Source organism: Bufo bufo, chromosome 5, assembly GCF_905171765.1.
Source record: "Bufo bufo chromosome 5, aBufBuf1.1, whole genome shotgun sequence".
NCBI lineage: Eukaryota > Metazoa > Chordata > Amphibia > Anura > Bufonidae > Bufo > Bufo bufo.
In genome coordinates this window covers 563,004,865-563,018,818 of record NC_053393.1, presented here as the reverse complement: position 1 = coordinate 563,018,818, position 13,954 = coordinate 563,004,865, and the positions used below count along the sequence as shown (strand labels likewise).

The 13,954-nt window shown below is 52.7% G+C and overlaps 1 protein-coding gene across 2 annotated transcripts in view; it reads left to right on the top strand.

Moving 5' to 3' along the window:
- The window catches only part of GJC2 (gap junction protein gamma 2), a 76,942-nt gene extending 64,716 nt beyond the window's left edge, over positions 1-12,226 (top strand). Inside the window, exons 1-2 of one of the 2 annotated variants that reach the window (XM_040431738.1) lie at positions 1,098-1,547; positions 10,719-12,226. In XM_040431738.1, coding sequence (XP_040287672.1) covers positions 10,739-11,968 — 1,230 coding nt within the window. In that variant the 5' untranslated portion in view covers positions 1,098-1,547; positions 10,719-10,738 and the 3' untranslated portion in view covers positions 11,969-12,226. Of the gene's footprint in view, positions 1-1,097; positions 1,548-10,718 lie in introns of those variants that run through there. The other variant, XM_040431739.1, reaches the window with a different exon arrangement.
- The last annotated feature ends 1,728 nt before the right edge of the window (positions 12,227-13,954 follow it).

Genomic DNA, 13,954 nt, shown 5'->3' with positions numbered 1-13,954 from the left:
GCAGAATGTTCTGTCCCACGTTCTGGTGATGTCACGGGCGGTCCGCTGGGTGTATGACGTAGAGCGGGTGACGCTGAATGTTCTGTCCCACGTACTGGTGATGTCACGGGTGGTCCGCTATGACGTAGAGCGGGTGACGCAGAATGTTCTGTCCCACGTTCTGGTGATGTCACGGGCGGTCCGCTGGGTGTATGACGTAGAGCGGGTGACGCAGAATGTTCTGTCCCACGTTCTGGTGATGTCACGGGCGGTCCGCTGGGTGTATGACGTAGAGCGGGTGACGCAGAATGTTCTGTCCCACGTTCTGGTGATGTCAGGCGTCCGGCTCATGCGTTTCATCCTTCGCACATCACACTGATCGTCTGTAGCCAGGAGCACTGTTCGGGGGGTTCTTCTGGACCTCGGACCCCCGCAGGCTCATGTTGTACGTTTCCGTGGTTCTCCTCACATTCTGTCTCTTCTCAGAACTTCCCCCAGATTCCCAGCAGTGGGACAAGGTCTGGGTCACTCCAGGTCAGCGACTCTCATCATCCTCGGTCACCGTTAGGTCCCTTCTTCACTGGTGGCTTATAAATGTCTATAGCGGTGGAGATCTGGAGGGGTCTTCTCTCCTGGGTCCGGTGACTATGGGGGGGGGGTCATCTATTTGTGTTTACCTCTCGGATTGGTCTTAAAATGCGTGGGAACCAGAATTACTGCAGTGCCGAAAATGAGGAGCCTTCCGGCAGATGGAGCGCGGTCTCTGGTGACCGCGGCCAAATTGTCCGCCTCTACCTGTGCAGACGTCATAGTCACACATAGGGAGGCGATGACGTCATAGGGACCTGTGGTACATGATGACATCACTGCCCCAGGACCAGCAGATTCATGTCTCCGTTCACACTTGATTCCGTGGCCGCCCCTGTAACAGTGGACACCATGACAGAACCTCATCCTGCCGCACGTCAGTGGGGCAGGTGTGAACAGGGCCTCACAGTGATAAATATGTCCCAGGGCGTCCCGCTCTGTGGGCAACCCCAAAAATACTGGGCAAGAGAACATCTGGAGATGAGGGCGGGTTTGTCCTGCAGGAGGTGATGGCGCCGCAGACATAATTATTAACAATCCGCTGAGGGGACGCAGATAAATCCGGACCTCTTCCCTCTCTTCTGTGGCACAGAGTTGCGCCTGACACGTGGAGCGCGCGCCCTTCCTGCGCATGGTTCTTATTAGCTGCTCCCTGCGCTCCCATCGTTTGTTTACTCTCAGGGGGAAGCAGAAGGAGGAAGGAAGGAGGGATTCCAGAGACGGTCCCAGGACCCGCTGCCTCTGCTTCCCGTCGTCAGCCGGGCCTGTGGGTGCAGGGATGGCTCCTGGTCGGGCTCCACAGGATCTCACTGTATAGAGGCAGCACAGGAGGAATGCAGAGGGGCAGGATGTATGGAGAGGGGCGACAGGCAGGATGTGGAGCGCTCGCTGCTCCTCTGGCTTCCCTCCTGCTCTTCTACCCCTAGTTCCGATTTCCGTGGATCTCTGGACGGAGATTTTTCATGACGGTGTTTGGAGAGGTGAGTGATCGGCTTCTCCTGGGGTGGACGGGGTCGGGACTCCAGCTTGTCGAGAACAGGGAAGTGGAGGTCGGCAGAGTGTGGGTTGGCGGAGTGGAGGTCGGCGGTGCGCGGAGTGTGGGTCGGCGGAGTGGAGGTCAGCGGGGTGCGGAGTGGAGTTCGGCGGTGCGCAGAGTGTGGGTCGGCGGAGTGGAGGTCGGCGGGGTGTGAAGTGGAGGTCGGCAGAGTGTGGGTCGGCAGAGTGGAGGTCGGCGGGGTGCAGAGTGTGGGTCGGCGGAGTGGAGGTCGGCGGGGCGCGGAGTGGAGGTCGGCGGGGTGCAGAGTGGGGGTCGGCAGGGTGGAGGTCGGCGGGGTGCAGAGTGGGGGTCGGCGGAGTGGAGGTCGGCGGGGCGCGGAGTGGAGGTCGGCGGGGTGCAGAGTGGGGGTCGGCGGAGTGGAGGTCGGCGGGGAGCGGAGTGGAGGTCGGCGGGGTGCAGAGTGGGGGTCGGCGGAGTCGAGGTCGGCGGGGCGCGGAGTGGAGGTCGGCGGGGTGCAGAGTGGGGGTCGGCGAAGTGGAGGTCGGCGGGGAGCGGAGTGGAGGTCGGCGGGGTGCAGAGTGGGGGTCGGCGGAGTCGAGGTCGGCGGGGCGCGGAGTGGAGGTCGGCGGGGTGCAGAGTGGGGGTCGGCAGGGTGCAGAGTGGGGGTCGGCGGAGTGGAGGTCGGCGGGGCGCGGAGTGGAGGTCGGCGGTGGCGCGGAGTGGAGGTCGCGGGGTGCAGAGTGGGGGTCGGCAGGGTGCAGAGTGGGGGTCGGCAGGGTGCAGAGTGGGGCTCGGCGGAGTGGAGGTCGGCGGGGCGCGGAGTGGAGGTCGTCGGGGTGCAGAGTGGGGGTCGGCGAAGTGGATGTCGGCGGGGCGCGGAGTGGAGGTCGTCGGGGTGCAGAGTGGGGGTCGGCGAAGTGGATGTCGGCGGGGAGCGGAGTGGAGGTCGTCGGGGTGCAGAGTGGGGGTCGGCAAAGTAGAGGTCGGCGGGGAGCGGAGTGGAGGTCGGCGGACATCAGAAGCTCCAAGAATCTGTACTTAGAAAGACAAATGTGGACGAGTCAGACAGTGAAGCCACAGCAGATAACGTGGAGGTGAAGTGTCCGGACCGGCAGAGACGTGTTTACAGTGCGAGCGACTCTCGCAACGTACAGTGGGCTGCCCTTAATGGAAGACAGAGGGGCCCAGACGGCTCAGGTCTACAGGGGGTTAACCCTGGACATATCACAAAGAAGAGCACAAATTCTGTAACGTATAGATGTCACAACCACCATCATCTACCATCCACAGCGCCCCCATAACAGTGACATCCACAGCGCCCCCATAACAGTGACATCCACAGCGCCCCCATAACAGTGACATCCACAGCGCCCCCATAACAGTGACATCCACAGTGCCCCCATAACAGTGACATCCACAGTGCCCCCATAACAGTGACATCCACAGTGCCCCCATAACAGTGACCTCCACAGTGCCCCCATAACAGTGACATCCACAGTGCCCCCATAACAGTGACATCCACAGTGCCCCCCATAACAGTGACATCCACAGCGCCCCCATAACAGTGACATCCACAGCGCCCCCATAACAGTGACATCCACAGTGCCCCCATAACAGTGACATCCACAGTGCCCCCATAACAGTGACATCCACAGTGCCCCCATAACAGTGACCTCCACAGTGCCCCCATAACAGTGACATCCACAGTGCCCCCATAACAGTGACATCCACAGTGCCCCCCATAACAGTGTCATCCACAGCGCCCCATAACAGTGACATCCACAGTGCCCCCATAACAGTGACATCCACAGTGCCCCCATAACAGTGACATCCACAGCGCCCCCATAACAGTGACATCCACATATCCCCCATAACAGTGACATCCACAGTGCCTCCATAACAGTGACCTCCACAGCGCCCCCATAACAGTGACATCCACAGTGACCCCATAACAGTGACATCCACAGTGCCCCCATAACAGTGACCTCCACAGATCCCCCATAACAGTGACCTCCACAGCGCCCCATAACAGTGACATCCACAGTGCCCCCATAACAGTAACCTCCACAGTGCCCCCATAACAGTGACCTCCACAGTGCCCCCGTAACAGTGACCTCCACAGTGCCCCCATAACAGTGACCTCCACAGTGCCCCCATAACAGTGACCATCACAGCGCCCCCATAACAGTGACCTCCACAGCGCCCCCATAACAGTGACCTCCACAGCGCCCCCATAACAGTGACATCCACAGTGCCCCCATTACAGTGACATCCACAGCGCCCCCATAACAGTGACCTCCACAGATCCCCCATAACAGTGACCTCCACAGATCCCCCATAACAGTGACCTCCACAGTGCCCCCCATAACAGTGACATCCACAGCCCCCCCATAACAGTGACCTCCACAGTGCCCCCCATAACAGTGACATCCACAGTTGAGGGGACCTTTCCCTGGTAGATGCAGTGACAGGAGGAGTTGTACCGGGAAATACATTGTATCTCATTATCACCAGAGGACACAATGTGACACTGCGTGGGGGAGGGGCAACATGGAGGTGACCGCAGTGTATCTAACCCCTGACACCATGTCAGCTACACTGCTGAGCTACGGCTGGAAGGTTAGATACATGGTCAGCACTGAGAGCGGGAGGACGGAGAGGAGATGGACTCCAGGGTATACTGTATCACACAGGAGAGGATTAGATACACAGCTCAGCAGACTGTATCACACAGGATAGGATTAGATACACAGCTCAGCAGACTGTATCACACAGGATAGGATTAGATACACAGCTCAGCAGACAGTATCACACAGGATAGGATTAGATACACAGCTCAGCAGACAGTATCACACAGGATAGGATTAGATACACAGCTCAGCAGACAGTATCACACAGGATAGGATTAGATACACAGCTCAGCAGGCAGTATCACACAGGATAGGATTAGATACACAGCTCAGCAGGCAGTATCACACAGTAGAGCATTAGATACACAGCTCAGCAGACAGTATCACACAGGATAGGATTAGATACACAGCTCAGCAGACTGTATCACACAGGAAAGGATTAGATACACAGCTCAGCAGACTGTATCACACAGGATAGGATTAGATACACAGCTCAGCAGACAGTATCACACAGGATAGGATTAGATACACAGCTCAGCAGACTGTATCACACATGGTAGGATTAGATACACAGCTCAGCAGGCAGTATCACACAGGATAGGATTAGATACACAGCTCAGCAGACAGTATCACACAGGATAGGATTAGATACACAGCTCAGCAGACAGTATCACACGGGATAGGATTAGATACACAGCTCAGCAGACAGTATCACACAGGGTAGGATTAGATACACAGCTCAGCAGACAGTATCACACGGTACAGGATTAGATACACAGCTCAGCAGACAGTATCACACAGGATAGGATTAGATACACAGCTCAGCAGACAGTATCACACGGTACAGGATTAGATACACAGCTCAGCTCAGTGCCTTATGCAGGTTGCCCCCAGCGCTGACCCCGGTGACCTCCGTCCTCGTTAGCGCCCGGTCATTATGTCATCATCTCCAGTAAAGGAAACGTTTTCATGTAAAGAGGAACCTCGGGGTCACAGGGCAGCGGCTGATCGCCCTCCAGAGACCCTATAAGACGGGAGGCGTCCATGAACCCTCTCCGGGTCCCCTACACTGACACACTGTAAGGAGAGAGGGGATATGTTCCTTGTATACGGGGCGGTCTGTATATATAGGAGGTATCCGTTCCTTGTATACGGGGCGGTCTGTAGATATAGGGGGTATCCGTTCCTTGTATACGGTGCGGTCTGTGTATATAGGGGTATCCGTTCCTTGTATACGGTGCGGTCTGTGTATATAGGGGGTATCCGTTCCTTGTATACGGTGCGGTCTGTATATATAGGGTTATCCGTTCCTTGTATACGGTGCGGTCTGTGTATATAGGGGGTATCCGTTCCTTGTATACGGTGCGGTCTGTATATATAGGAGGTATCCGTTCCTTGTATACGGGGCGGTCTGTATATATAGGGGGTATCCGTTCCTTGTATACGGTGCGGTCTGTATATATAGGGGTATCTGTTCCTTGTATACGGTGCAGTCTGTGTATATAGGGGGTATCCGTTCCTTGTATACGGGGCACTCTGTATATAGGGGTATCCGTTCCTTGTATACGGTGCGGTCTGTATATATAGGGGGTATCCGTTCCTTGTATACGGGACGGTCTGTGTATAGAGGGGGTATCCGTTTCTTGTATACGGGGCGGTCTGTGTATATAGGGGTATCCGTTCCTTGTATACGGGGCGGTCTGTATATATAGGGGTATCCGTTCCTTGTATACGGGGCGGTCTGTATATATAGGGGTATCTGTTCCTTGTATACAGGGCGGTCTGTGTATATAGGAGGTATCCGTTCCTTGTATACGGTTCGGTCTGTATATATAGGGGTATCCGTTCCTTGTATACGGTGCGGTCTGTATATATAGGGGTATCCGTTCCTTGTATACGGGGCGGTCTGTATATATAGGGGGTATCCGTTCCTTGTATACGGGGCGGTCTGTAGATATAGGGGGTATCCGTTCCTTGTATACGGGGCGGTCTGTATATATAGGAGGTATCCGTTCCTTGTATACGGGGCGGTCTGTATATATAGGAGGTATCCATTCCTTGTATACGGGGCGGTCTGTATATATAAGGGGTATCCGTTCCCTGTATACGGTGCGTTCTGTATATATAGGGGGTATCCGTTCCTTGTATACGGGGCGGTCTGTGTGTATAGGGGTATCTGTTCCTTGTATACGGGGCGGTCTGTGTATATAGGGGTATCCATTCCTTGTATACGGGGCGGTCTGTGTATATAGAGGGTATCCGTTCCTTGTATACGGCGCGGTCTGTATATATAGGGGGTGTCCGTTCCTTGTATACGGTGCGGTCTGTGTATAGGGGGTATCCATTCCTTGTATACGGGGGGGGCGGTCTGTGTATATAGGAGGTATCCGTTCCTTGTATACGGTGCGGTCTGTGTATATAGGAGGTATCCGTTCCTTGTATATGGGGCGGTCTGTGTATATAGGAGGTATCCGTTCCTTGTATACAGTGCGGTCTGTATATATAGGAGGTATCCGTTCCTTGTATACGGTGCGGTCTGTATATATACGAGGTATCCGTTCCTTGTATACGGGGCGGTCTGTATATATAGGAGGTATCCGTTCCTTGTATACGGTGCGGTCTGTGTATATAGGAGGTATCCGTTCCTTGTATACGGTGCGGTCTGTATATATAGGAGGCATCCATTCCTTGTTTACGGTGCGGTCTGTGTATATAGGGGTATCCGTTCCTTGTATACGGGGCGGTCTGTATATATAGGAGGTATCCGTTCCTTGTATACGGTGCGGTCTGTGTATATAGGGGTATCCGTTCCTTGTATACGGTGCGGTCTGTATATATAGGAGGCATCCATTCCTTGTATACGGGGCGGTCTGTATATATAGGAGGCATCCATTCCTTGTATACGGTGCGGTCTGTGTATATAGGAGGTATCCATTCCTTGTATACGGGGCAGTCTGTATATATAGGGGTATCCGTTCCTTGTATACGGGGCGGTCTGTATATATAGGAGGTATCCGTTCCTTGTATACGGTGCGGTCTGTGTATATAGGAGGTATCCGTTCCTTGTATACGGGGCGGTCTGTGTATATAGGGGTATCCGTTCCTTGTATACGGGGCGGTCTGTATATATAGGAGGTATCCGTTCCTTGTATACGGTGCGGTCTGTATATATAGGGGGTATCCGTTCCTTGTATACGGGGCGGTCTGTGTATATAGGGGGTATCCGTTCCTTGTATATGGTGCGGTCTGTATATATAGGGGGTATCCGTTCCTTGTATACGGTGCGGTCTGTATATATAGGAGGTATCCGTTCCTTGTATACGCGGCGGTCTGTTTATATAGGAGGCATCCGTTCCTTGTATACAGTGCGGTCTGTATATATAGGGGTATCCGTTCCTTGTATACGGGGCGGTCTGTATATATAGGGGTATCCGTTCCTTGTATACGGGGCGGTCTGTATATATAGGGGTATCCGTTCCTTGTATATGGTGCGGTCTGTGTATATAGGGGGTATCCGTTCCTTGTATACGGTGCGGTCTGTGTATATAGGGGGTATCCGTTCCTTGTATATGGTGCGGTCTGTGTATATAGGGGGTATCCGTTCCTTGTATACGGGGCGGTCTGTATATATAGGAGGTATCCGTTCCTTGTATGGTGCGGTCTGTGTATATAGGGGGTATCCATTCCTTGTATACGGTGCGGTCTGTGTATATAGGAGGTATCCGTTCCTTGTATACGGGGCGGTCTGTATATAGGGGTATCCGTTCCTTGTATACGGTGCGGTCTGTGTATATAGGGGGTATCCGTTCCTTGTATACGGTGCGGTCTGTGTATATAGGGGGTATCCGTTCCTTGTATACGGGGCGGTCTGTATATATAGGGGGTATCCGTTCCTTGTATACGGTGCGGTCTGTGTATATAGGAGGTATCCGTTCCTTGTATATGGTGCGGTCTGTGTATATAGGGGGTATCCGTTCCTTGTATACGGGGCGGTCTGTGTATATAGGAGGTATCCGTTCCTTGTATATGGTGCGGTCTGTATATATAGGGGGTATCCGTTCCTTGTATACGGTGCGGTCTGTGTATATAGGGGGTATCCGTTCCTTGTATACGGGGCGGTCTGTATATATAGGGGTATCCGTTCCTTGTATACGGGGCGGTCTGTGTATATAGGGGTATCCGTTCCTTGTATATGGTGCGGTCTGTATATATAGGGGGTATCCGTTCCTTGTATACGGTGCGGTCTGTGTATATAGGGGGTATCCGTTCCTTGTATACGGGGCGGTCTGTATATATAGGGGTATCCGTTCCTTGTATATGGTGGGTATATAGGCTCCCTGTCCGTGCTGCTCCCAGTGTTCGGCTCTGCAGCAGTGAAGGGGTTACTCCCAGCTTGGATTCCGTGTAATTTGGAGGATTCCCAACATTTCACGTCCTCGTTCAGTGAAGAGTCTTTTCCAAGGAAAACACGGAGGGGAAATCCTCCCACATCAAAGCCTCGTTCTGCCTCTAGTCACAGCGCAACCGCCCAGCGCTGACATGAAACTGGTCAGGGATAAATCACAGGACCGATCCAGCATTATCTGTGTCACATCTGGTCCTATACTCCAGTCACATCCAGAGCTGCACTTACAATGCTACTGCTTGCCCTCAAGTCACATCCAAAGACAGGCACTTCTTTTATTACATCATGTTTTGTTCTGCAGTCACATCCAGAGCTGCAGTCCCAATTCTGCTGACACATTATGCCTAATACTCTAGTTACACACGGAGCTGCAGTCACATTTCTGCTTGTATATCTTTATACTTCCCCTAGTCATATCCAGAGCAGCAGTCACTGTACTGCTGATACATCATGTCTTAGGTCCATTCAAATCAATAGCTGCATGTGCTGTCCTGCTTCCATCCAGAGCTGCACTTATAATTCAGCTGATGTAAGATGTCATTCTCCAGACATATCCAGATCTGCAGTTACTGCACCCCCCACTATACATGCACTGCGCGCCCACTATACATGCGTGCCCACTATACATGCACTGCGCGCCCACTATACATGCACTGCGCGCCCACTATACATGCGCTGCGCGCCCACTATACATGCGCTGCGCGCCCACTATACATGCACTGCGCGCCTACTATACATGCACTGCGCGCCCACTATACATGCGCTGCGCGCCCACTATACATGCGCTGCGCGCCCACTATACATGCGCACCCTCTATACATGCACTGCGCGCCCACTATACATGCACTGCGCGCCCACTATACATGCACTGCGCGCCCACTATACATGCACTGCGCGCCCACTATACATGCACTGCGCGCCCACTATACATGCACTGCGCGCCCACTATACATGCACTGCGCGCCCACTATACATGCGCTGCGCGCCCACTATACATGCGCACCCTCTATACATGCACTGCGCGCCCACTATACATGCACTGCGCGCCCACTATACATGCACTGCACGCCCACTATACATGCACTGCGCGCCCACTATACAGGCACTGCACGCCCACTATACAGGCACTGCACGCCCACTATACATGCACTGCACGTCCACTATACATGCTCTGCACGCCCACTATACAGGCACTGCACGCCCACTATACAGGCACTGCACGCCCACTATACAGGCACTGCACGCTCACTATACATGCACTGCACGCTCACTATACATGCACTGCACGCCCACTATACATGCACTGCGCGCCCACTATACATGCACTGCACGCCCACTATACATGCACTGCGCGCCCACTATACAGGCACTGCACGCTCACTATACATGCACTGCACGTCCACTATACATGCTCTGCACGCCCACTATACATGCACTGCACGCCCACTATACAGGCACTGCACGCCCACTATACAGGCACTGCACGCCCACTATACAGGCACTGCACGCCCACTATACATGCACTGCACGCCCACTATACAGGCACTGCACGCCCACTATACATGCACTGCACGCCCACTATACAGGCACTGCACGCTCACTATACATGCACTGCACGCTCACTATACATGCACTGCACGTCCACTATACATGCTCTGCACGCTCACTATACATGCACTGCACGCTCACTATACATGCACTGCACGCTCACTATACATGCACTGCACGCCCACTATACATGCACTGCACGCTCACTAGACATGCACTGCACGCCCACTATACATGCACTGCACGCCCACTATACATGCTCTGCACGCCCACTATACATGCACTGCACGCTCACTAGACATGCACTGCACGCCCACTATACATGCACTGCACGCCTACTACACCTCCCAGCACAGATCTTTGTGGCAGCTTGCAGTTTCTGTCCCAGTTGCTGTGTGAACATGGCCTTTGCCTTGGTAGCAGATTGGCCAACGCTTACTTCACAGATGCCAGTTTACCTGTCTACTGACTCTTTTCCACCATATCACATCCACTAATGATGATGACGTTTAGTGATTGCTGATGATGTCATGTGGCGCTCCTCTCAGTGCATTGTTTGTGCTTCTTGCAGGTGATAAATGAACAGCCCTTATGCCCAATATGAGCTGGAGTTTCCTAACCCGTCTCCTAGAGGAAATTCACAATCACTCCACTTTTGTGGGGAAGGTATGGCTGACCGTCCTCATCGTCTTCCGGATCGTCCTGACCGCAGTGGGCGGAGAATCCATCTACTCCGATGAACAGAGTAAATTCACGTGTAACACCAAGCAGCCGGGCTGCGATAACGTTTGCTATGACGCCTTTGCTCCGCTATCGCATGTGCGCTTCTGGGTCTTTCAGATCATCATGATTTCAGCTCCGTCCGTCATGTATATGGGCTACGCCATTCACAGGATCGCCCGGATGTCTGAGGAGGACAGAAGAAAACATGGCCACAAGAAGAAATCCTTCTCAAGATGGAGGGCGGGTGAGAACGTAGAAGATCCCAGCGATGAAGAAGAGGAGCCTATGATCTACGAGGCTCCAGCCGAACCGGAGAAGGTGGAGAGTAAAGACAAGGAGAAGAAGCAGCATGACGGGCGGAGGCGGATAAAGGAGGAAGGCCTGATGAAGATCTATGTCTTCCAGCTCCTCTCCAGAGCTGTTTTCGAGGTTGGCTTCTTGGCCGGACAGTATTTCTTGTATGGCTTCCAGGTCCTTCCTTTCTTTAAGTGCAGCACCTCGCCATGTCCACACACCGTAGATTGCTTTGTGTCCAGACCCACGGAGAAGACCATATTCTTGCTCATCATGTACGTGGTCAGCTGCCTGTGCCTAGTGCTCAATATCTGTGAGATGTTCCACCTCGGCATCGGCACCATCAGAGACGCCATCCGCAGCCGGAGGGATAACAGCCCCAGAGAACCGCCCTACAACTACTCCTACCCAAAGAACATGACGTGTCCCCCGGAATACAATATGGTGGTCAAATCGGACAAGTCCACCAAACTCCCCAACAGTGTGATGGCGCATGAGCAGAACCTGGCCAACGTGGCCCAGGAGCATCAATGTATGAGCCCCAATGACAAGCCGCCCTCAGACCTTACCTCCTTACATAAACATCTGAGGGTGGCCCAGGAGCAGCTGGACATCGCCTTCCAAACCTACAGTTCTCAGGTCAACGGCCAAACATCCCGGACCAGCAGCCCAGCGTCCGGGGGGACAGTAGTGGAGCAGAACTGGGTCAATACCGCTCATGAAAAGCAAGGAGCAAAGCCCAAAGCCGGCTCAGATAAAGGCAGCACCAGCAGCAAGGACGGGAAGACCACTGTGTGGATATGACCTGGAAGCTCCTCCGATCACTGCCGAAGCTGCACACAAGTCTAACCCGTCTGCTTACCTGCCTGCACTTCTAACCGACGGCCGGGGGGGCTGAGGGGTCCCTCAGGGGGTCCTGTTCTGTGGACCAGATCTGGAGACGCTGCAGCGTTTGCACATTTTGGGGTACAGATGGGGGAACCCCCGATTCTTCTCATGTTTCTAATTGTAACTTTTATTTGTACAAATTGTTTCTGTTTTTATAAAAAAAAAAAAAAAGAAAAATCATTGAAACCTGACAAATCCAACATCTTCTCCTCATTCCTGGGATGGCAGGGGTTAACAGGTCCCAGGGAACACCCCCCCCCCCCCCCCCCAGGATCTTGACAAGCAAGGGGACCCCAAAACATAGAGGCCACGCCCAACACTGGTCACATGACCCCCAAAAGAGGCGGGTGGAGTGGGGGGGTGGGGGGTGGAATAAAACCTACAGGAACCGCTATGGGCACGGATGTCACCCCTGAAATAGAGATACGTGAGCTTCTCCAAGACCGTATCACACAGGATTAGATACACAGCTCAGCAGACAGTATCACACAGGATAGGATTAGATACACAGCTCAGCAGACAGTATCACACAGGATAAGATTAGATACACAGCTCAGCAGACAGTATCACACAGGATTAGATACACAGCTCGGCAGACGGTATCACACAGGATAGGATTAGATACACAGCTCAGCAGACAGTATCACACAGTAGAGCATTAGATACACAGCTCAGCAGGGAGTATCACACAAGATAGGATTAGATACACAGCTCAGCAGACAGTATCACACAGGATAGGATTAGATACACAGCTCAGCAGACAGTATCACACAGGATAGGATTAGATACACAGCTCAGCAGACAGTATCACAGGAGAGGATTAGATACACAGCTCAGCAGACAGTATCACACAGGATAAGATTAGATACACAGCTCAGCAGACAGTATTACACAGGATAGGATTAGATACACAGCTCTGCAGTCAGTATCACACAGGATAGGATTAGATACACAGCTCAGCAGACAGTATCACACAGTAGAGCATTAGATACACAGCTCAGCAGACAGTATCACACAGGATAGGATTAGATACACAGCTCAGCAGGCAGTATCACACAGGATAGGATTAGATACACAGCTCAGCAGGCAGTATCACACAGGATAGGATTAGATACACAGCTCGGCAGACAGTATCACACAGGATAGGATTAGATACACAGCTCAGCAGACAGTATCACACAGGATAGGATTAGATACACAGCTCAGCAGACAGTATCACACAGGATAGGATTAGATACACAGCTCAGCAGTCAGTATCACACAGGATTAGATACACAGCTCATCAGACAGTATCACACAGAATAGGATTAGATACACAGCTCAGCAGACTGTATCACACAGGACAGGATTAGATACACAGCTCGGCAGACAGTATCACACAGGATAGGATTAGATACACAGCTCAGCAGACAGTATCACACAGGATAGGATTAGATACACAGCTCAGCAGACAGTATCACACAGGATAGGATTAGATACACAGCTCAGCAGACTGTATCACACAGGACAGGATTAAATACACAGCTCAGCAGACAGTATCACACAGGATAGGATTAGATACACAGCTCAGCAGACAGTATCACACAGGATAAGATTAGATACACAGCTCAGCAGACAGTATCACACAGGATAGGATTAGATACACAGCTCAGCAGGCCGTATCACACAGGATAGGATTAGATACACAGCTCAGCAGACAGTATCACACAGGAAAGGATTAGATACACAGCTCAGCAGACAGTATCACACAGGATAGGATTAGATACACAGCTCAGCAGACAGTATCACACAGGATAGGATTAGATACACAGCTCAGCAGGCCGTATCACACAGGATAGGATTAGATACACAGCTCAGCAGACAGTATCACACAGGATTAGATACACAGCTCGGCAGACGGTA